Source organism: Enoplosus armatus, chromosome 8, assembly GCF_043641665.1.
Source record: "Enoplosus armatus isolate fEnoArm2 chromosome 8, fEnoArm2.hap1, whole genome shotgun sequence".
NCBI classification, from domain to species: domain Eukaryota; kingdom Metazoa; phylum Chordata; class Actinopteri; order Centrarchiformes; family Enoplosidae; genus Enoplosus; species Enoplosus armatus.
The window spans coordinates 2,389,533-2,413,627 of record NC_092187.1 but is presented as its reverse complement, the minus strand read 5'-3'; the positions used below and the strand labels follow the sequence as shown (position 1 = coordinate 2,413,627).

At 42.9% G+C, this 24,095-nt stretch overlaps 1 protein-coding gene across 2 annotated transcripts in view; it reads left to right on the top strand.

The window, feature by feature from the left end:
• prex1 (phosphatidylinositol-3,4,5-trisphosphate-dependent Rac exchange factor 1) overlaps positions 1–24,095 on the top strand; it is a 77,053-nt gene that overhangs the window by 7,334 nt on the left and 45,624 nt on the right. For both annotated transcript variants that reach the window (XM_070909963.1, XM_070909962.1), the window contains exons 2-8: positions 9,894–9,959; positions 10,170–10,292; positions 16,119–16,223; positions 19,240–19,341; positions 19,736–19,897; positions 23,277–23,410; positions 23,747–23,862. In XM_070909963.1, the coding sequence (XP_070766064.1) occupies positions 9,894–9,959; positions 10,170–10,292; positions 16,119–16,223; positions 19,240–19,341; positions 19,736–19,897; positions 23,277–23,410; positions 23,747–23,862 (808 nt within the window). The remainder of the gene's footprint in view (positions 1–9,893; positions 9,960–10,169; positions 10,293–16,118; positions 16,224–19,239; positions 19,342–19,735; positions 19,898–23,276; positions 23,411–23,746; positions 23,863–24,095) is intronic.

Here is a 24,095-nt window from a genome sequence, read left to right as displayed (position 1 = left end):
AAGCCTTATAGGAATTGGTACAACGCTTTGACATAATGAATGGGGGATCTTTGCCTCCAGCTGTGGTTTACATGACCCTTTACAGGTTAGATATGAGACTTGAGGGTGAATGGAGCCATTGTTTTAATGGGGTTTTACCAGGAATGATCTTTTCATCATATGATTACATGTGATTCAGTTTTACAATTTTCAGTTCCTCACTCGTTCGGAAGTGGAAACTAACACTGGTTAGTGGCATTAGTGGCTGTCAAAATGAGAGGTTGGGATAGAATGTAGGCCAGTTGCATCAGTGTATTCAGAGCTAGAACGAGGCCTTTTCAGCCAGAAAGGGCTTTAACTAGCTGCCGTCTGTCTTTCCATTAAAATACTGTTCTCTATCAGGTTGGTAAATACTGTTTGAGTCAGGGCCAGTGGGTGTTCTCTATGATCTTCCTCCCTGCTTTGCCAAATGAACATTATTGTGTCGTGCGGGACTCTGATTTGGTTCTTTACCACCGTTTCTCTCTGTCTGTGCCCATGACACTGTTTATGTCTGCCCAGCTGAATGCCAGGTGTGGCATTCTTAGTTTGGTTTTGCTTGATGACGTCACATATGTGAAAGCAAACACATGTTTTTGTTATAAAACACACACGTGTACAGATATTATGGAAAATCACAAACTGAATGTAGCTTAAATGATCAGCTGATCTCTTTCTGTAGCTCGTCTGAGGTCAGTCGGAAGCTTCACAGGCCTCTGATGGCTCACTCGACACCATACTCGCCACTCTCTGATTCAGTCTGAGATCCCTACGTCTGTCAGCACCAAAAAAAAACCCAGGTCCAAATGTACAGATGGCCTCTGCAATCTGGTCCATGATGTTATCTCCTGATCGCCACATGTCACCCCTCAACAGGAAAGCCACTTAGAAAAAGGGCTCGCAGACAAACCTGTGCCTCGTGTCAGCACGGGTGGAGATGAAATTAGGTGATTAATTAGGTAATTATTTAGCCAAGATGAAAGCTGAAGGTTCCCTGTGAGGAGACTATGTCACTCAGCAGTATAGACTTAAATATAAATACACATGTCAAACATAGATAAAGGTAGAGCATTTTAACAGATTCACAGGTTGAAGCAGATGTGCAAGTGTGAATTGCTGGCTGTTAACATTCAGTGTACAAATGGGGAAACAAATATAAAGACATGTCTTCCAGCACACAAATAAGCGCCACAAGCTATTTCCACTCCCATTATCACAAGGGGAGTAAGTGAGAACGAGTGCCGTGTGCTTCTGTCTTTTGTTCCTATAGACGTGTAATGAGTGACAGAATTGAGAGTGAGTCTATAATTGTGATGGAGAATGAATTGAGATATCATGAAGGATATTTATAACACATTCATTACATACAGCCACTGTGGGAGTGGGAGCATCGAGCTGAATGAGGTGGTGAAAATGCCCCTCCTCTCTCTTACATGCTTCATGCCAACTTGGCCAATAAAAACAAGGCATGCTCAGAAGATTTAAATGTTTGCAGCAGTGAAACCTATTGAAAGCAACAATTTGATGGACTGAAGCCAGTACCAAGCTGGGGGATTTTATCACAGTAAGTGTTATTGGAAATTTGTATTTCACATATTCATCATGTGCATCATATGTTCATTAATGCAACGGAGCTGATGGGGGCTTGATGAGTAGGCAGTCTTAAACAAGAAGTCTCTAGTCCAGCGCTGTCTCTGTCCTCTGTGGTCGAGACACTGTCTCATCCCCCTGTAGTGTTTAGTTTCCGCCCATGTGAGCTACTCAAAGAGCCCTGAAGTTTAAAGTCCTTCAAAGCGGAAGTGAGTGAAAGTGGGAGAAAAAAAACTGGACAAGACTCAAAGAAGACTTTGTATTTTGGTGATTGGCTCCGCCAAAAAGGGTTTCTCTTGGAAGACAGCGAGGGACTGGTTGGAGGGTGAAGGGGAGCTGAGGGAGTTTTTGGAGGGTTGGGTAGAGATGTGAATTACGGCTTCAGAGAGAAAGAAGTCTGTTAAGGTTTGCTGGGGTCCCTCATTGTGGCAACGCCACAGGCCATTCTCTGGCTCTGCTGCACAAAGAGGGGATTTTTTTCATTTATTTATTCAATTTCATGCCATGTCGACCCCAAAATGGCCCCCATTCCCTCTCCAAAACTGCCCTGTCCCCCTTTGTGGCTGGCCACCCCAATCCTCGCCCCAAAAAGAGGGACACTTAATGGACACATTGTTTTTAGCTTGTTGTTGTTTTCTCTTGGATAAGGAGGGGTAGAGATTTTGAGGCTGGTGACCTGAGAACTCGCATAGAAAAGTCCTGAATCTGTGATTCTGTTTAAGGGCTGTTTCAGTAGGTGTGGGAACTGCAGCAAATTGAAAAGGGGCTCCCAGGGCCGGCTGGTAAAACCTTGACAAGTGTTCGAGCTTGTGCTTGATATAAGGGGCTCTTGTGAGACACCTGAATTGAGCGAGATGGCCCAGCATTGTTGTTGAATGCTGATGCAGCCGTGGGCAATCCGCAAAATGGCCGAGTTTTGTCCCCATGAACCACATCTTCAGTCTCGTTATGGAGAAGCTGCTAGAATGAGAGAAGTCTATTCCCAAAGAAGTTAATCGAGTGTGATATTTAAGATTTAAAGCTACGATGTGCCTTAAATGGTGCAATCCGATTGGCCCATTAATAAACAGACGGCTCTATAAAATGACCTGTGCCGTCAAAGAAATGGACATGGAAACATTTGACGTGTGCGTATTCATTACACCATCTTGCTATTGATTTCCCAGATGTTACATGTAAATTTGCACTTGCTCTTGTGACCAACGGGAAGTACATGATCCATCAGGTCATTGTCACATCTCAGTAACTCCGTTTCTCTGGGTTACACAAGAGTATGATTACCAAACATCGACTAAACCGAAGTAAAGTCAATGACAACGACACATGCCACTTTAATATATATATATATATATATATTTGTGTACTAGATTTTATACTAAAGGTAGTATAAAAATATATCCGTTTATTCATATACCTGTTTGTGGGCTTGTTTGTACTGAACCCTCATTGTTTCTTAAGTTTTTCTTGTAATTAAGGAGACTAACACAGCAACACTTTCCTCCTTCCTTTTCTGTACAAAATATTAAAAAAGCCTTTCAGTGTGCATGCTATCCAGTACAACACCACCGCAGCTTCCAAAATGACAAGTCAAGGTGCCATGTGACCGTGCTCCCACAGACATTCATCTTCCCATTAATCCCTGTTTAATATCGATAACCTTTGCTGAAGATCAACAGACAAATTAAAACAATCCTGCGCAACTGGCTCTGAGTGACCCTTGAGGCAACATCCCCTGCCAGCAGCGTGACACCAGCTCCAGCAGCTTCAAACCTACGAGCCTCACTGCACGCCTGACTTACTCCCATGATGCATCTTGACCTAGTTTGACAATTATGGCATTTTTTTTTTGTCTAGTTATGTCCCTGCTGGCTTTTAACTATTAATTAAGTAATGGTGAGTTTGAGTAGAGTTTCGAAATTATGTTTAGAAATTATTTTTAATTGTGAAGATTTGTTAGGAAAGTGTAGATGTGCATTATGCTTGTTTCACAGTCAGCGATTTATAAGGGTTCCAGACCGAGGCGAAGACCTTGACTCAAAGAAGTGAGGCTGTTGTCGGCTCGGGTTACGTAGCTGGCTTAGCTGCAGGTAGAAAGCTCTGTTCAGAAGCAGACAAGGCAGACGTGAAGGCAGCAGGCCCCTTACTCACTGTCCAGTGGAGCGAACACTGAACCCACACCAGCATATGGTCCATCTGTATCTTCACACCTTACTGTCTGGCCCCTCCTCGCTCTGATAAACCTCAACATTTAGCAACCCCCCCCCCCCTCCCCCCTTTGGCTGTAATATGAGATGATTCCTAATGTCTCATATGACGCAAGAGCAGTTACTGATGTTTAACATTGGTCGCACCGTCTGGGGTGGCGGGTGATGATGGATGTTGGGTTAGACATGTTTTGTCAGCCTGCCAGGTACTACGATGGGTGGCAATTGAATGTGTAAATAAAGAAGGCTGTGGCTTTGCATTTCTGTCCGTTCCTTTCAATCCATAGCAGTTAAACAGCGTGATCTTCCACTAGTCATTATGTAATCGTTGGTGCCTTTAAAACATTGACAACATAGTCTCATTACAGCGCAGCTGTCGTGCCACAAAGTTTAGAGTCAAGTCCACCATTTAAAGCATTTCAAGTGTATAGAGCACAATGTCATTTATTTGTTACAGTTTGGTAGCACAAAACCGTCAGGCTTTGCTTAGAACACCAGTCGAGTTAGCGGCTAGTCAAACGTGTCATCTACTTCCTTTGCACAAAAGCCACACTTCCTGTCCAGAAACGACATCTGCTGCTTTTGTGTCGCGCGGCACTGCTTCATTCTGCAGACTGTTTATTTTCCTTCCCCGCTGAGTTGAACTGCATTCAGCCTATCTGCTTGAAAAGAAAAAAAAAAAGAAAAATCTTGTGAGTGATTTGGTCGTCTAACAAGGTATTGGTTTTTGTTCAGTGTGTTTTCACTTCCTGTTTGCCTGCCGCACGCACAAACATATCAACAGAGGCATGCGCGCACGCTTCTTGTGTTGCAGTTTTTTTTTTTTTTTTTAACTTGTTCACATTTTCTCGCACATAAATTGTTGCAATAAAGCGACTCAGCTTGGCGGGATCCCCCAACCTCACTTCGACCTGCTCACGTGCCCGTTCAACAAGAGGCACGTTTGACAGCTTTTATGTAAACTGATGTAAGGGCAGTTTCACACTCGGCCCACTTGAGTACGGACCCTGGCTAGTTTCTGAAGACATTTAGGAGGGAGAGTGATGTCTGAGGGGAAACTCTGTCACGTCTCATGTGCTGCTTTTGTAACACAGAAGTTGCTTTTTACGTCTCTTTCATTCAAGGAGTCTTGTGATTGGTTCGCTCCACATGAAAGCATCTTTCGTCAGACGGACGTAAGCCTTTACGTGCTTGTCCCTGCGGTGTTACTGCTTTCATTCCCAACACAGCCGTACCGACATTTTCCCTGAGATGCTACTCGGTCTTGTGGTGAGAAACTGGCGGCACGGACTTCCCTGAATATCGATCCCTGCTCCTGCCTATTAGATGTCTCACCTTTTTTTTTAACCTGGCATAAAGATGTCCAACTGCGTACTTAAAGCCATGGCCTTCATCTGTTTGGCTTCTGTACTAAATATGTATTTTAAACATTTGTAGCTTTTGTCAAGACCATTTACGCACAATTGACACACTGTTTCACCAGCCTGTCATCCTCTCTCTCTCTGTCAGTTCACTGCTCTTGACAAGAAGAGAGCCAGCTCATACATTTTAATACATGCTTATTGCTGACAGGATTGAATAATGTGCTGCTGCAAGTACTTCTGTTATGAATGGATGCGCATGCTTTTGAGGATGAGTAAGGAGGAAATCATTTAGAACAATTATTGAGCAATAGAAAGAACCTGAGGAAAATCCTGACAATGTTGTCAGCGCTTGCATAACTGCAGTGCACACTGTTAAAGGTCCGACTGCCAAGAAAAGGAGGGACAGAATGCATGCAAATTTGTTTTGTCCAATAAGGGAAATCCACAGAAAATGCAGAAAATGAAAGTACTTTCTGTCTCCTGAAACTGAGGGACTACTTCCTTTTGTGGAGGATGTTGGACTGTCCTGGCTTTACCAATCTGAAATATTAGTGGTATAATTCTGCATTAATGTTGTACTTGGCAGCTACTTTGTGGTCTATCAAGAAGCTTCATGGTTTTGTTACTCGTCTCCTGTGGGATTGCATCATGAGCAGTTTCCCCTAACAGCCCTTCGCCCCTGTGGCAAGAGACCATCATGTGCAATATCTCTGTTGTTCTGTGCAGCAGCTGAGCCCCCTCTGTGCAGCCACTCTGACTCATTATTATGAGTCCAAGGGTATCAAAAAATGAATTTGTGTCCCATCTGACCAACTGTTATTAACACATTGTTTGATGTCATCACTATTTTTAGGCATCTGAGAGTAAAAAGGCACCCAATCTGCTGGGAGCAGCTCAGGGCAACCTATGCAGCCCAATATCACAAATTTGCCTCAAGGGGCTTTACAATCTGTACGTCATACGACACCCTCTGTCTTTAGACCCTAGATCCAGATAAGGAAAAATTGCTACTGCTAGATATTTTTAAGGACCACAATTTGCTTTAGGCTTTCAAAACCTAATCATCTCCTGGTGCTGACCTGTGGCCGAATCAGATTTCAGAGAATAACAGAAAAACAAATCTTTCCATCTTAATCAACGTAGACATAGAGAGTTATGGTTATTTGTCCTTCATGTAAATATTCACCAACGCCTGATCCTCCACTTAACGTGATTACACACCCTCTGCTCGCCGATGACGATGTGCTGATGTCAGAAAAGAGGCAGAAAGGTCACCTGAGACGGAGATATGAAAGTGAACGAGGACCATCAGCTGCGTCCTGCTGCCGCTCAGCATGTTGATTAAGAAGTAATGAGCTCAACAACTGTGTCCAGTGGGTAGAGTAGAGTTACAGTGTTCGTCATGACTACGGTGTTTGCTTTTCATGATTGATTTTTTTCCAATAACAACTGGCTTAGCTAAGTACTGTGAAAAGAATGGCTCTTTCAACATTCATCTCATATCTTGATGTAAGTGTGTGTGTGTGTGTGTGTGTGTGTGTGTGTGTGTGTGTGTGTGTGTGTGTGTGGGCAATGCTCTGAGGTATTGTCCCCTCCATGCAAATGATGCATGACTTGTAATATGCTGAGGGTTAGCTGAGGGTACAATCACATCTGCTTCTTTTGTGTTATCCAATCCAGAGTGGGAAATAGTGCCCGTTTCATTTTTGCATCTCGTTCACTCTGCTAGAATTCTAAAGCCGATCTGGCCACGTTAACAAAAGTCACATGGAGCTGCACGTCTTGCCTGTGAGTACTGGTCAACTGTCATCTTGCCAAGTTACAGATTTCGGATGCGGAGGAAGTCAAAACAAATCAGGTTCCAGTCCGCGAAGTATGACTGACTTGTATGTTTTCTCGGCAGGAAGTTATTTTGACTGGTGATCATTACTGTTAAGGGCTCAAGAAATAGCTGAATATGAATTAGTCCAGTTTGCCCAATTATGATGCTTGGCTTTCCAAGCACAGTCGACTGCTGTCCATCAGATGTCAACATCCTTCCAATTATATCCATAATACCTCCTTTTGTGGCCATTTCCTGTTGTGGATTCTGATCACGCTCTCAAAATATTACAGTCCAGACTGTGAAAACCCTGAGTTTGAGTAAACTCAGACATGCTTGGTGTGCATGCCCAGTTTATTCTCTGTTCTGCCATCTTCTATGGCTCTCCTGAAGCTCGTGTCTCGGCCATGATGGTGGACAGAGAAAGCTTCCACTTTTCTCTCCAAATAAACCTGTGTGCTTTGTGATGGAACAATGACGACAGTCAGTACAACCCTGGGTGAGAATGGCCACGTTGGGGCGAGACCTGGACTGAAAGGATCTCTTTGTTGCTCCTTCCCTCCATCTTCCCTGCTGATCCTCCTGTCACCACATCTGTGTGGCACATTTTGCTTCAGGAGTGAATCCTGCTCAGATGGTAGCTGTCTAAGATGTCAATAAGGAGTGACTCCAAAGTCTGGATACTTTAGTTTTACCTCCCCCTCCGTTCCACCATTGTCCCTCTCGCCTTTTTGTTTTCATCCTTTGCCCTCTTTGCTCTCCCCTGCACCCACCCCGCCCTCGCCCTGTTCTCCTCCATCTGAAAGCGACTGAGGACTCTTCTTGTCATCTCTGCCAGGGAGCAATCTCTCACATGAGTGACTCCTCCAGTGTGGACACGGTACAAGTTGCCATATGGGAGATTTAATTAGTGTACGCCTCAAGCACAATCAGCTCCCTCCCAAAACCAGTCAAGAACGCGGCGACTACTGCTTCCCTTTAATACTGGTCTTAATTAGCGAGGTCGCAGCTCACTGCTAAGGACCTTTGCTTTCTATTTTGGTGCAACCTACGCAAAAGCTAGTAAAGAGGGGAAAAAACTGAGACAATCCTCCCAAAGTGTTCAGTCTCTGTGGAAATGATATGATTGCTGCCTGACTGCCTGGTTGGCTGGGTTCTATCTTTAGAGCAAATGTGTGATTATAAGTGTGAGTCTTTCATTATAGGCAAGTGACTTACTGTAAGTAATACATGTAGTAGGCTGATGTTATGTGTGACTGTATAGAGCATGCAAAGGTATTCTGTAAAGGGCCGGTTCACCCAAATTACAAAAAAACATATGGTCTTACTTCCATCTAGTTGTATCTTGACATGCAAACATTGTGGGTTGCTCTGGATGAAATACTTTTTGAGTACCGACTCAAAACGTAGCATCAAAAAAGCATCAAGCATCACAGATATTTCTGATCTAGTTTGGCAAACTTTTCTATTTTTAAGTCTGTATTTCATTTTTCCTTTTTATCCTACATTTCAGAACCCTTTATTTAACACGGCTAAACTGAGAAATGTGGCGTGTTTTGTTATTGGGGGAAAAAAAAGGGTGAAAATATGTTTATGTATGTACATAAATTGTATATAGATCCAATGTGTTGGGGTTGAGGCAGAAACTCTAAGACACAGATTATCTCAAAACCTGAACAAATAAAACCTAAACCATTGACCCTTTAACATTAGCGCCTAGGCAGTTTGTGTACACGTCATTGTGCTGCGTAAAGGTTAGAGCGACAGTATCCTCCAGTAACGCTTAGATGTTCAGAATCATTGTGCATTCATCATTGAACCCAGCGTGTTTCTTTCCATTTGTAACACCCTTCACCCTTCATTCATTGTGGCACGCTATCAATTTTCAGACTCGAGGCGCAGAAATGCAGGCAGACACGACGGCAGGAGCCTGCCTGATGAAGCAGGCCACAGGAGTAGGATTCATATCTCCTCTATCCATTTCTTTTCAAGACAGTATTGGCATTTGGAGATGAGGCAGACAGTCTGACTGAGGCAGGTTAAGCCTGTCAGACACAGACTGATAGACGGAGGATTGGGGAAGAGAGAATAAAAGAAACTTTGCAGATTCACTTCCCCCTCTTTTCACCATTCTCTTTTTTTTTTTTCTAAGTCAGGATTCTGATTGGCAGGCACTTACACACACACACACACGCACACACACACACACACACATACACAAATGGACAAAACTGCACACACAAGCAAAGCTCAACTTGACTTGAGCCTATTACGGTCGTCTTCTGTGAAGTGGTGCGTGTAGACGCTGCAACAATGAAGCAGTTATTTTTTTTATGATGTCTCACAGCTAAATGCTCGGGTGCATTCGCTTCCACAACAGACGATCCATACAGCGAGCTTTCAGTGTCACAAGACGGTGAAAGAAAAACACGTCTTGTCACATAATGGGGAGTTCTGCGGTACCTAAGGGATAGTGAAACAACTGTGACAAGTCTATGTCTAGCACCATGAAAGGCAATTTTCCATTAAGTATATGAGTGTACATGTGACTGCCTGCTGCTGAAAGGCTCGTGTGTTTATGCTCATGCACAGTGATGTGACAGAACCTGTACGTATTGCACGTGTTCGTTTCCTCAAAGCAGAGAGTGCATATGTACTCATTTTGAAATAATCAGCAGAGGGAACGTGGACTTCCTTCTTCCAGACCACTCTTGTTTGCGCATGAGATGGTTCAGGATTACAAACACCTGTCTTGTTATCTTGTTGATAAGGAATCAGACTCTGAGGGATGTTCAAAACTCGCCCCGCGTATGTTCTCCTAGATGTAAATGCCTTATCGCCAATAAAGCACAGGGCTAATTTTTAAAACCTGCTTTGTTTCTGTTTCCTCTACAGGCATTTTTGCACAGAATCAGACAAACTGCAGATGACCAACAGTGTCTCTCACCAGAACACGTCAAGGTACGACTGGCTTTTGAATATTTCGTTTTTTTTGTGCAGCAAAAAAGATGAAGCCTACAAGTTTTAATTCACGAATTTGCCTTCTTTCCCCACATCTCTGTCCATCTGTTTGTCACTTCCTTGCTCCTTTCCCTCTCTTCCTTCCACCCCGCCCCTTTGTCTCTTCCTTCCTCTGTATCCCCTCCCTTTACATCATCCCCCTGTTTATAGATTCTGTTCTCAAATATTGAGGACATCCTGGAGTTGCACAAAGAGGTGTTGTCCGCAGTGGAGGCCAGTCTGCAGCCCGAACCCCAGCTTCAGCATGCACTGGGACACGTGTTCCTCCAGTTTGTAAGTGCATGACACGCATACACACAAACACACATGAAACAGCAGACAGTCACACGCATATACAAGCACATGGACACGCATGTGGGAGCGCATGCATGCATGAATTCCTCTTCCATGCAAAGACACACACACACACACACAAACTCTTTTCATGGGATACCCGTAACCACAGATGCAGGGAAAGCGTGCAAAGCCTGCTGTGAAAATGCTCCTTAATTCTCTCTTTCTCACATGAAACACCCCTCCCATCCCCCTCACTCCCCCCTCACACACACACACACACAGTCACAGACTACCTCCACCCCTTTGCTTTTCCTCCTTTTCCAAACAGGCCTGCGTCCTGTCAGGCAAAAGAGTCTCTCTTCCATCTATCTCCCTCCATCTCGGTCTGTGCAAGTTGCTATATCTGCCATCTTCTTCTTTTGCCCCTCCATCCCTCCATCGAAAGATTCCTCTGTGACCCCCCCCTCCACCCCCTCCGCTCCCCTCCCCTCTGTTTGAACTCGTTTGGCCCCAGGGAACAAACAAAGAAGGGTCTGTGTCCTGAGAGGAAGAGATGGTGTGTCACTCAGTGAGGGGACAATGCTTCTGCTGGTAGCACTCAATCTCAAGCTTCTTCTCCCTCTCTCTCTTTCTCTCTGTTTGTCTCTCTCTGATAAACCAACTTAAATTCACTTTCACTGACGCACACAACACCACAGCCAGTTATTACACCATCAGTTTGCTCCATCAGCCTACAGGTCAGTGTTGCAGAGAAAAAAAAAAAAAAAAAAACTCAAAAACCTGCCCCTCGCCTTTTCACTCGGGTTCAGTCGAATATTAGAGCCACAACTCTGTGGATAGCTGTTGAATTGGCTCATCAAAACGTACCTTCACACATGTGTGAGGCGTTATGGCCATTCAGTCTGTCAGGCCAAGTGTCAGGGCGGAGAATTGATTAAATGAGCCTAACCTGTTTTCCATCGCTCTGTGGTCAGCTGAAGAGGAATAACCTCTGTCTCTTCACAAGTTCACTTACTTTAGTTTTACGTCAGTGCCGTGACAGGAAAGAAACCTTTGTGACTGAAACCAGTACTGCGTATCAATTTCAGGAACGATAAAGAGTCATAGTTATAAAGCAAAACTCAATGAATGTCACCGTAGCATTGATATAATGAATTTAAATGGTATTTCAGTACAGGTCTGTTCAACTGATGAAGATGTCATGTGAAATATACACAATACGCAATGAAAACAGAGGCTATACATAGTATTTAAAATGAACTGTATAAGTATGTATGTATGTTTGCTGATTTTTTTCCCAACCAACAGATGATAAATTAATGATAAAAGCAGGAAATCCTTATATTTGAAAAACTTCAACCAGATTGTGTTTGGCTTAAAGTAGAAGGCTAGTGATGTTCCATAGTTTTCTTATTGTCAACAAATCCCATAAAAAGAGCAAAACCGATAATAAACTGATTCTAACAAGGATTGTTATGTAGCCAAAGTCTGATAAAGCGTATTTCTCTGTGCCATAGAGCTCTGTTGTTGTCCAAAAACTATTAAAGGTATTGTTCGACATTTACCGGAGTATAAGAACAATATATTGTAGATTTAAGAGGGGTTAGGTGTGCGATTTCTTGGCTACAATTATTCTATTTTTGTACAGATTTAGGAAACGAGATATAATACGATAAAATAACTTTAATGTAACGTTCTGACATGCGTTATGTTATCTTTTGACAGAGTCAGGCTAGCTCTTTCCCCCTGTTTCCAGTGTTTATGTTAAGCTCAGCTAACTAGGCTGCTAGCTTGGGCTACATATTTACTGCATAGAGGTGAGAGTGGTACTGATCTTCTCATCTAACTCTCAGCAAAAAGCAAATAAGCATATGTCCGAAAATGAACTAATCCCTTAAATGATTAATTCATTTCATTCACTATTGTGGCTGAACAAATCGCACTAATATGTTTAATGCGCAAACATTAAGTATACATACATATACATATATATATATATATATATATATATATATATATATATATATATATATATATATAAACACAAAGGAGTCATAGGAGAAGTTATAATTGCTGACAAACACTTTAACACGCGAAATATTTCCTCATACCTGCTTACAACACAGTGTGTTAGAAACATTTATTAAATGTTTACGCACTGCTTATAAATGCTAAACAGGGGGACTTGAATTAAAGTGTTACCCTACATATCCATTACACTTCCCTCTCCAACCCATGACCTTTGTCTCCTTCAACACTGACACCTCTCAGCCAATCGGTTGGCCCCGTCTGGCGCCCTCCAGCCGTAGCCCTTGACCTCGACCAGAGGTCAACACCATGACTGGGATTTGATTAACCCCCCGCATTGTTGCACAAGACTGTCTGCCTCTCACAGTTAGGGAAGAAAAATGGGAAGATTCATTGCTATTCAAAGTCAGATGTTGCCAAGATGGCTTGGGGGGCTGCAAATGTAAAAAATAAGTGCACCAGTCTTTGATTTTGAATAGAAAAACCACAATAGTCTGTCACCATAACTCTTTAACTATTCTTCACTATTATTGAAAATAGGTAATTTTTCTGTTTTAACCACATAATATTTTTCTTAATAGCTTTGAAAAAGTTTTGACTGAGTGTGTTTGCTCTGACCAAACACACACACACACACACACACACACACACACACACACACACACACACAGATCTGCAGCCATCGTTTCAGGATCACGGCATGCTTGAAATTATTCAAACTCTGCAAAGGTGAAAAAGTGACTCACGTTAGAGGAGAAATCAGAGACATCAATATTTGCTCTATTTCTGGGAGTGTATGCATGAGCACCGTGCAAGACGCAACAGTCATGTCATTATGCACTTTCCGAGCTACACACATTATGCTTTGACTCTTATGTGATTCCTCAGTGTGTGATATTACCCTCTAATATCGCCTCCGGAATAACATTCCAATGACGAAGAATTCAAATAAAGACGTGTGTTTATCAAAGGGACAACCCACGTCTTTGAGCTATTCTGGGTACAACTGATGTCTTTCAGTCTTTCAGAGGAGTCCTGATGTAGAAAATTGGCTCTGTGGTTCACTTTTTGGCCCCGGTAAGATACTCGAGCGTGCTTGAATTGACTATGTAGTTGTGTTGTCACCTGAGAAAAGGAAATACCTCGGAGGGGGCTTTGGTTGTAAACATAGCTGCAAAACGGCGCGCTGTCTTGGGAGCAGAAGGGTTCAATTGCAGATGGTGATTGAGAGCTGAAATGGTTATTTGAGGTTCAGCTACTGAAGTGCCACCGTGTCTAGGAGCATGTAAGTGTAAACTGATACACAGCGGCTACACACTCCCTTAATAGTGTTGCTGTTTGGTTCAGTTTTGCCTTGTGTTTTTAGCTTGATGTCTGCATTTCATGTCTGCTCCGCATTTTATTTTATTTTATTTTCTGTCTTTCATTATGAAGCACTTTATTGTTCTCATGAAAGGTGCTATACAAATAAACATACTTACTTTATATTCAACCTGCTCAAGTATTCTGTTCCTTAGTTAGTCCATGTATTTCTCTTTTTCACTCTGATACTGTTTGGGATACTGACGCATGGAAACATGTCATCCTGTTTACTGCTGGATTTCACAGTGTGGGTATGTTCAGTGTGGCCATTGCTAGCAGTCCTTTCTGGTTAAATAACTGGGGGGAGCCGAAAGGCAGAAGACATTCTGTTCGCTTTACTGGTTTCACAAACAGCAAGCTATTAGAGAATATGTTTTTTAAGTTGCTTAGTATACCCAGAGTAAGACTTTTAAAGGACCATGCTGTGGTTTTTCCATGTTTTAACCATTTCCGTCAACTGCTTTTCAAAGCATACCATTAAGTTTTCTAATGTGTTTTCCAACAAAACAGCACTATAAGAAGCAGCAAAATCCACACTCACATTTTGCTACATATTACAAGATATGCACACATTTGATATTTTGGTACATTTGGCCAGCCAACATAGTTTGTTGCCAGATGATGAGCCAGAATCAACTTTAATGTCACACTACCTTGAATTTGGGAGTGATGAGCTGCTGAATGGTATAATGGAATGGAATGAAATAAATGAGGAAGCCTGGGTTTTATGACAAAGTGCACATACGAGTGGTAAAGCCAGCTTACTCCGTAAACACCACCGTAGTCATTTAAAATCATCGCCAAAATGAACAGACACCAATGACACAATGGCAGTCCGTAAGATAGGAATAATGAATTTAGTTAAAGATACTGCACATGATTTTGTGTGTTGATGGGCAGAAACATTCAGAAACACCAGAATAGTCCTTCATCCCTATTATGATATATAAGCATTTCAAACATGTTGTCAGACCTTTACACGCACACATGAACAAATAGACGTTGTACATGTGTTTACAAGTCTTGGCCCTCCTGCGCTCTCTTCCTCAAGCTGTGTAGTGTATTAACTCAGTTTGACAGTATCTGGGGTTTCATGCCATATGCTGGCCCAGCTGTTGCTCCCAGTGGTACTTTGGACTGGAACCCCCTGCCAAACGTGGCTTTGGGTGTGTTTGGGCTCCTGCCTGCCTGTGTGGTTTAAAAACTGCCCACTGTTTACGTTGTGCTGCACATCTACAAAAGATTTTGCGCTCCCTTCGGGTCAAGGGGATGGGATTGAGCAGAGACACAGACTTCTTTCTATAAAAAGAGCTGTTAGCTTTGTTTGGCCGCTCCTGTCACCACTGCTGGGTTAAAGTGTAAAACAGACACATGCACACATGCACTCAGCAGTGACATATTGTATGTAGTTAGGTTCGATGTGTGGGCGTAAAACCACTTTTGCACGTCTGTGCCTGTGCAGGATGCTGGCTCGGTAACCATTTGTACTTTTAAAGGTGTTGTCATAGATTTTACGGAACTCATGAAATGATTCAAAGCTGCTACAGTGCAGTGACTGAGTATTGACTGTTCCTTTGTAACATTATGGCCAAGCCAGCTTTACCTGCAAAGGCTTCGGGCAGTAGAATTTCAGTTAAGGTGGAAAGTGGTATCCGAGCACCTGCAGTTTAGGATTTCACTTACTAGGCTGTTTCAGGTGACAGTTTCAGTTTCTAGACCTCAAGCTTAGGCCCCACCGCGCACATGGTTTCACATCCCCATTGCTGTAGCACAGTTAAGAATACACAATAGGCTGCAATAAGCTTCAGGGTGTAAATTCAACTGCAGCTGCGATGCTGTGTATACATCGTCGTCTACAGTATGCTGCATGAATAATGCATTTCAAGCTACAGTATATTCGCTTGCCCAGGTGTCGAATTACACATTGTAAATAAAACGAGATGGCAGCCCGACAAAAAGCTTCTGTATGAGTGCAAGGATTGTTTTTGTCTTGTTGCGCAGTGTGATGCTATCACCGAGGGAAAAGAGGAAGTGTTGGCAAGCTATTTTTTTTTTCCTCTATGATGTAGACTACTTTGAAAAAGAGAAGTGTGACAAATGATGCCGATGAATACCAGGACAGAACGATTCAAAAAGCTTTATAAGAGTCAGTGTACTTTCAGTAGTTTTGTCTTATCATTGTTGCAGTTACCATGACAGCAAATGCTGATGTTGCTGCTACTAATGACAGTAAGCAATGGTAGCTGTGGAAGTGCAGTTATCCGCCACTTTCCTTGCGATAGTACAACTGAATCTCAGTAGACTGTAGTAACTGAGGCCTTCTCCCCAGTTTCTGCCCTGCACCGTCAAATCTTCCTCCTGCCAGTTAGCCAGTGAAATATGGTATCAAGTCCCTGGTCCGCAATCCTGACCTGTGCTTTCCTCCTGCTGCAGAGGGAGAGTTTCTCAGTGTACGGCGAGTACTGCAGTAACCACGAGAAGGCTCTGCGGCTTCTCATGGAGCTTAACAAGATCCCCAACATCAGGACCTTCCTGCTGGTAAGTCACCACACACCTCCTCTCCTCGCATTGCTTCTCCACTCCTCAGCTACTCGAACCTATCTTTCTTCTGCATTTTTATGGCCGTCCTTCCTCTTCCCGTTATGACTCGGACTTCGCTCCTCTTAAATATGTATAAAAATCATATCGATCTATGTATCCTTTCCTCTAGTTGTGGTCAGACTCGTGTTTGTCCACATGACCCTCTCACCTTACTTTCTTTCCTGGCAACTTTTATTACCACCTTCCTTTGCCCCACATTTCTTTCCTCCCGTGAGTCGCCTCTCGCTTATTTTCTGTCATCTATCCGTCCGCCCCGTCCATTTTCCTTCCGTCTTATCACCTCCATTTCCATGTTAACACTTTTAATACAGGGCATAAACCATAACAAGGTCAGAGGGTTCTTCCTGCCCGGGCAGGATGCAACTGAGGTCATTTCTGTGCCGCTCTTGTAGTGTTTCCGCTGCCAGCTGTTTCTGTGTTTTGACACCCAAATCTTTGGGCCCTGGACAATGAACTTAGAATGGCGACGGGGCCTTTGAGTGGGGGCCCAACCAATGAAATCATCTGCAGATTCGGGTCCAGCCAGCTGTGGAGTGTTGGCAGCCTTTTCGGGATTGGCCGAGAGATCTGAGGCCCTGCATTTGTCGCTGCCTGATGGTTTGCTTCCATGGCATTATTCTGACCCACAGGACTGGAAACAGTGGGATCAGAGTGTTGCCGTGTGCTTTGTCTTTTTGCTTCTGCTGGTCCAGCCATGCAGTGGTTAATTGGTTAGGTCTTATGCGACATTGATGCTTCCAAAATAAAATCACTACACAACATCTGGTTATGTATTAAAGCAGTTGCCAGACCTGCTCAGTCTAATCTCAAATATTGGCCTGGCTCTCGTGTTTTGTGTAGCAACCGTGAGCAAAATAGAAACGAGATTGATTCAGAAAAAAAAAACACAAAACATTGTTTGTTTAAGATATGTTGACTTAGCAAAGAAAATATGCAATCATTCAGTAGAATAGCAGAGGATACAGATTGAAGTCAATTTCAATTCTCAAAGTGGTGACCTTTGCAAATCCTTGTCATAGTAGTTAATGGCAGTGAAATATGTCTTGCCATTGGCTTCTTTTCTGCTGTGTTTAATTCCAGTGATTTTTTTTCTTTCTGGATTAAACTATTTTTATGCTAATTGAATCACACAATGAAGACAGCTTGCGAAATTGTATGTAGAAATGAAGTGTTAATTGCCGTGGAAGAGAAGAGAGAAGTGAAGTGAAAGCAAAAGGAGGTCAGAGTGAAGAGAAGAGGGAATTCTGGCTTTAGGCTGGCAGATTACAAATAAGCAGAAGATGAGAGGAAAGAAGAAAAGGAAGTCAGGGAAGATTTAGCGAGAAACGGGTGTGTGTGGGAGAGAAATACATTAGTATTGATACGTTATGATTCTGTGGAGTCCCAGAGTTCTGCATTCATTATCAGTTGCATTTTTGTTGCTCATTTTTCCATCGAAAAAAATACTGCACTACCCCCCCCCACCGTCCTCGCCTGCTCCTGCTCCGTGTAGAGTTGAAAGGAATTGCCATATGATGATTATAATGCTCTAAACTGATCTCCTGCCTTCTTTCCCACTGGAGAACACTCAAGTGGTTTATCTGCATGGCTGCTTTTGATCTTTCATCCCATCTCATGAGCTCATAGCATACTGACAGCTTGTGTTCCTACAAAATACAAGGCATAGAGAAACCATGCCTGTAACTGTAAGTGCCCCCCCCCCACTTCTCAACTGGTTCTTGGGGTTCTTAAAGACCAAATCTTCTGGGGAAGGAGAAGGCATTTTAGAGGTTTCTCAGTGATCCTTTTGTTGAAAAGCGTGGATGTTTTGGAGGGTTTTCCAGTGGCACAGAAGAAGAAATATAGTTTAGTTACAGACAGAGTTCTGTGTCTAAATGAGTCAGCTTAAAAACAACCCTGAAGTCTTTTTTTTTGTCTGAATCTCCTGACTGTTGCTTTCCTGTAAGAGAAGCAGCAAGAGAATGATCTTTCGGTGTATGTAAAAAAAAAGTGGATTAAAGTACGAAAATAAAAACATGACACACAAGCAAGTAGAGTTTAACTATATATGTAAAAAATCCACCTATATGAACTGAAATGTCAAAAAGTGGCTAAAAGTGCTATTACCAACACCATCGACTAAATACACAAATGTAATTTCAGTGGCAGCAAAAACATTTGCTCCACAATTGTACATGCATTTTTTTAGCATGAAGAGCATGTCTCAGTCTGCATACAGGTTTAATAACTTGTTTATAAAAGCAATAGACATATGGGAAATGTACCACACCTAAAGCTTTACTCCCAGACAAACAGAGACAGATTATTCTACTGCACCTGGACCTGTTATGGATCTTCTGCCGATGTAACAGACTGTGACTGAGTGGAAATGACAACAATAGTCAATTAAAGTCTGTTTATTACTGAAAAAGCACACGAGGCATGAGACAGCAACAGCTGCAAATGTTCTAAAATAGTTTTTCAGACAGGTGCTGTCTCACGTAATAAACATTTTTATGCAGTAGGTATGGAAAAGTTAAATTGACTTGTAGCTGTAGCTGAACCAAGACGCATATTTGAAAAAAAAACAAACCCCACATATATTTTTTATTAATCTTTAATTAATCCCATTTGACACCGAGTCACAGAGATTGACTTACTGTGGAAAGTTGTTTGTTAACATGGAGTAAAGCTAAAGAAAAGGCGAACATGTTGTCCTTTTTTTGGTTTACACTTTTGTACACAAGCGTTTTTAACTCACTGGGTTTGTAAATAAAAGTGTGTAATGTGCAGTTATTGATGAATTAAGAGGTTTTCTGGCTATTCATGCCCCTTTATTTTTAAACTCATTCATTTCAGGAAGAATCTCTTATCTTTCTGTCTGACTGTACTCATAATCCTTCCTTTTTTAAATATTTAAGGTGTCTTGGTGTACATTGGCATGTAATATTGTTTGTTTGTGTTTCTTCTTCAGCACTGTATGCTTCTCGGGGGGAAGAAAAGCACAGATATTCCCCTGGAGGGCTACCTTCTCACCCCCATTCAGAGGATCTGCAAGTACCCTCTGCTGCTGAAGGTAAACTGCTGCACTAGTGTCATGATGTTGCTGTCAAATAATAACGCCAGCTTTGTTTGACATATCACAGCCGGCTCAGAGAAATCTAAAAAACTAAACCAAAACGAAAGCTAACATCAGAAAGTGACTCATTTTATATTACTTGGCAAGACATTTTGGAGCAAAAACTTTATAACCACTGGCATTTCAAGGCTCCAAATCTTCCCCACCTACTAGTATTTTCGACTGCGGGGGTGGCGGGTTTCGGACTCACGTAGAAGAGGTTGTTGTTACTAAAGGTCACAGAATACTTTATGCCCCTCTAAGACTGATGTGTTTTTTTAATGTGCCGGCTTCCGGAGATTCTACATTCTGTGTCTTAAAACCCAGCCCACCTCCTCTTTCCCCAACATAGGAACTGTTAAAGCGGACCCCAAAGAAGCACGCTGACTATCCTGCAGTGGAAGAGGCTCTGCAGGCCATGAAGGCTGTCTGTTCCAACATCAACGAGACCAAGAGGCAGATGGAGAAACTGGAGGCCCTCGAACAGCTGCAGTCCCACATCGAGGGCTGGGAGGTGAGAGCAAGAAGGAGAGAGTGAGGAGGGATGAGAAAGGGCCAGGGAGAAGAGTGGAGACTGCAGTCATGTGGAGACTCATGTCACAAGGAGGCAAGATAGAGGTCGATTAAAGAGCAACATAGCTATTGCTTGCTTGAGAGCAGAAAGCTTGAGAGCTGAAAGACAGTGACATAACGGTTAAGGGTAGTGCCTTGACATTTAGAGGGTGAAAAGTGAAGGAATGGAATACAGTTTTCTTAGAGCATCCTGAAACGCAACACAATAATGAGTCGGACAAAGTTCCCGCAAAAGAAAGAAATGAAAGTCCTGTAACATAACCTCTGCAAAAACAGTCAGACTTTTTTTTTCTTTTTTTAAAAATACCCCAACCACCACGGTCTCCATCTATCTTAAGAGTTAAGCGCTAATGCAGCCAAAATCGCTGCTCTGAGTACAGGGGCCACGGACGGGGCTTGGGAGCCGAGCGAAGGGTCCAGTGCATTTTTCACGGCTCCCTCACCCACCACAACAGAGGCCTTGTCTTAGCAGGCACCAATGGGACAATCCACCCACACAGGGTGCCAAGGGGGATGCCAACGGGCATACTGCCCAATCAGAAGAGACCTAGGAAGCAGAGCTCTAGTCTCACATGCACTGGGAGGGTTATATGAGGGGACCTTTGGAGGGGAGCAGAGGAAGAAAACTGAAGGATGGAACCAGAGAGTGGGCCCCACTGGGACATCCCCCTATCTGCTTGCCAAAACGGACCCCCTTTCTCCCTTTTCCTCAGAAAAATGTCACCAAGAAATGGGTATTTAGCTTGGGTATATTGACAGTAAATATAATACAGAGTATTTTCTGGAAATAATTGTTAGATGCAACCCTCGCAGAAGTAGAATCGCTGTGAGTCACTCTCAGATTGGCAGTGGGGTTGATGTTGGGCTGATAGTCTTTTGCCTAAATAGCTTGAGCGTGAATGATTGAACTCGAATGGTATTAGTCATTAAAACAGATCACAGCTATTAGATTACAGCCAAAATCCAACGTTTACTTCCAAAGGGGAAAACCTCAAACAGACAGTAAATTTTGCAGTCCAAGACAGACAATTTCTCTGTTCTCTTCCTCTGAACAACTCAGCAGAAACTCGGAAAGCCCCCCCCCAATAGAGCCTTCTACCTACAAGCATTAGTCTCGCCCTTCTTTCCCCTCTCCAGGCTAATCACCTCCAGCCCTAATGGAAGTGGACGCCAGTAGTGCCGAATCAGACCCAGACGCATTACCGCTGCTCAGATACACTGTGCTCGTGCACGTGGACACACACACACACACACACACACACACACACACACATATACACCGCCACCATGTACTCTTACACTTGCACGCATACACATACATTATAAATGCAGGAAAGTGTACACATGCATGCAAACACTGCAAGACATGCGTGCATGTGCGCCCATAGGTACAAGCATGCCCCCTGAATTCTTATACACTCCTACACAAACTCATGCCCAACCCCCCCCCCCCCCCCCCCCCCAACATGAGGCTGAATCGATTGTCTGAAACACGATCCCCTCCGCAGACCCGGCTTGGTATGCACCTCAAGAAAAGCTCAGAGAATCATTTTTCTCTTTTATGAACTCTGGAGCGATGAACATCCATCATAAATATGTACTCATGGGAATCAATTATGGACGCTTGAGAGTGGGTGTGGCCGACGGGGGATTCCACAGATCTCTGGTGGACCCATGTCAGAAACATCAAAGACAACAGTGACGTCCAAATCCGATGTATATGTGTGTGCCTGTGGTGATGTTTGGTGGTGGTGGTGGTGGTGGTGGTGGTGGTGGGGGGGTTGTCCTAAGTCCACACATGGGTGTATTTAGTTCCAGATGATTTGGAGTGGAGTGATCCGTATGACAATGAGTAATGAGATGTCTTTTAACTTCATTATTTAATTATATTTTTGGTTTTGGTGAACAGCATGTGTACTCACTCCTGCTCGTGGACTAGAAGGTTATCCACGTTGAATGCAATCCTTTTGATATTTCCTTGGTCGTTTGAATAGTAGGAGATAGTTTCATCTGTCATTCACCTCTCGGGCAGGAACATATGAGTGCATGGGCGTCTGTGGCTGTGAAAGCGGTTTCTGTTCAAAAAATAATGCTGCCTAAATAATGTCATGTGTCGGTCCTGAAGTTCAGCCACTTTGTGAAAAGGTTAATTAGACATCATGCTGTGGTCAATCAACGTGGCATTTTTTAACACACTGGCGTCAAAACAACCTCATTAACAAAGACCTTTACCACCAAAACTAAGACCTTTCTAGATATGAATTTTCTAAATTACAGTAATAATTAAAATCTTTGATGATTGATATAATTCAGGCAATTAAATGCGGAAAGTCTGGCGTTATACGTTGACCGGAGAAGCGTATTTCTTACAGCTCTTACGGTACATCGTGTCGACGATCGCACTGCTCCATAAAGTGAAAAGGATCTTTCGGCCTCAACAGGTCGTGGTGAATTTGATAGCTGGCGAGAAACGGCTTTTAAGAAAGACTCGATCACATCCTGTGAAGGCGGTAGGCTGCAGAGTAACACGATACATCTTCCTGAAGAAGCACAGTGGAGTTGACTTCGCTTTTATATCACATTTTTTTAATTTTCCCCTTGACATGACAGAGGCACAAAGCATTTCATCAGGTTTCACTGCAGGGATCAGAATAAGGCTTAAAAACGTCCACCTACAGTCTGCACATTGTCATGAGTCATGTATTTCCTTCCTCCTATGCATATACAACTGTATTTTTAAGTGTATGGATGCAGGCATGTATTTTGTAGCTTGCATGTTTACATCCTGAGAAAAGAATAAAAAGGCTTTGTTTGTTCCTAAAACAGGAAAACTGTATGTAGGCCAGGGCTGCCCCGTCACTTTGCTGTTTAGTGCTTCCAATTAACTTTACACATTTTACACGAACACATTGTGAATTTGTGACAGTGGAGTAATGTTGGGAAGCTCTCCAGCTACTATGACAGCACTCAGGCTAACTGTCCTGGCAGTGAACAGTGTGCAGTTAATAGTTTTGCAATTGCTGTAAATTGAAGTTGGGTGGGGGACAGATGCGTCCCCCAAATTGTTCACAATTGTCAAAGTTGAATTTCATATTGTTTCACTGAGGTTGTGAACTCTTCAGGTTTTGATACAGGTAACAATGTTTTTCTTCGCAACTCTCCAATTTACTATCTAGAGTTTCTACAGTATTCTCTGGACTCTGGAAATGACAAATGACCCTGTAAATGAGGGATAAAACTGCCATGTTCAGTTGTTCAGTTGTTGTTACCATAAAACTGTCAGCTAGCTAATGTCCTTTTCAATCTTTGGTTGTTTTCAGGGAACCAACCTGACAGATATCTGCACAGAGCTGCTGCTTCATGGAAATCTCCTTAAAATCTCAGCAGGCAACATCCAGGAACGCGTCTTCTTCCTGTTTGACAACCTTTTGGTTTACTGTAAGAGGAAGTCCAGGTGAGAAAATGCAACTTCTGGACAGCTATACAGCAACCACCACAATAGAGTGTCAATGAGAAGGAGCAAGAAAGTATTCAAAAATATCTTTATTGACTGACAGCTGGAAAAAGCTAGTCATGGAGAATTGGAGCAAATCTCCACATCACTGTTTGTGTAGACATGTTTTTAATATGCAAGCAAAACAAAAACAACTACATGTGTCTGCTGCTCCCGTAGCTGTGTCTGGATGAATGAGCATGTGTTACAGACACAGGTTCTTTTCTTGCTGTGCGCACTGGCATCAACGGATGTTTTCGCTGCCGAGTGTAACCACAGTGTTGTCCCATTACCTAGGGCTTCTGGAAAGAAGTCCACCAAGAGGACCAAGTCCATCAACGGGCCCCTGTATGTGTTCAGAGGCCGAATCAACACTGAGGTGATGGAGGTGGAAAATGTGGAAGATGGAACAGGTTTGTGTTTGCCCAGCAGCGTTACCTTTGGGGACTGTCTATATGTCCATTCATCCAACTCTCCCGGTGCATTTGTGTAATTTCTCATGAGTCTCTGGTTATTTTTGATGTAACTGCTATGTTACCCAAGCTCTTGATTTGTTCACTTTGATATCACAGGTAATTTAGGAAATTACAATAACACTAATAATTACTGCTTTCAATTTGCCTACAGTCCTCAATTTTCATCTTAG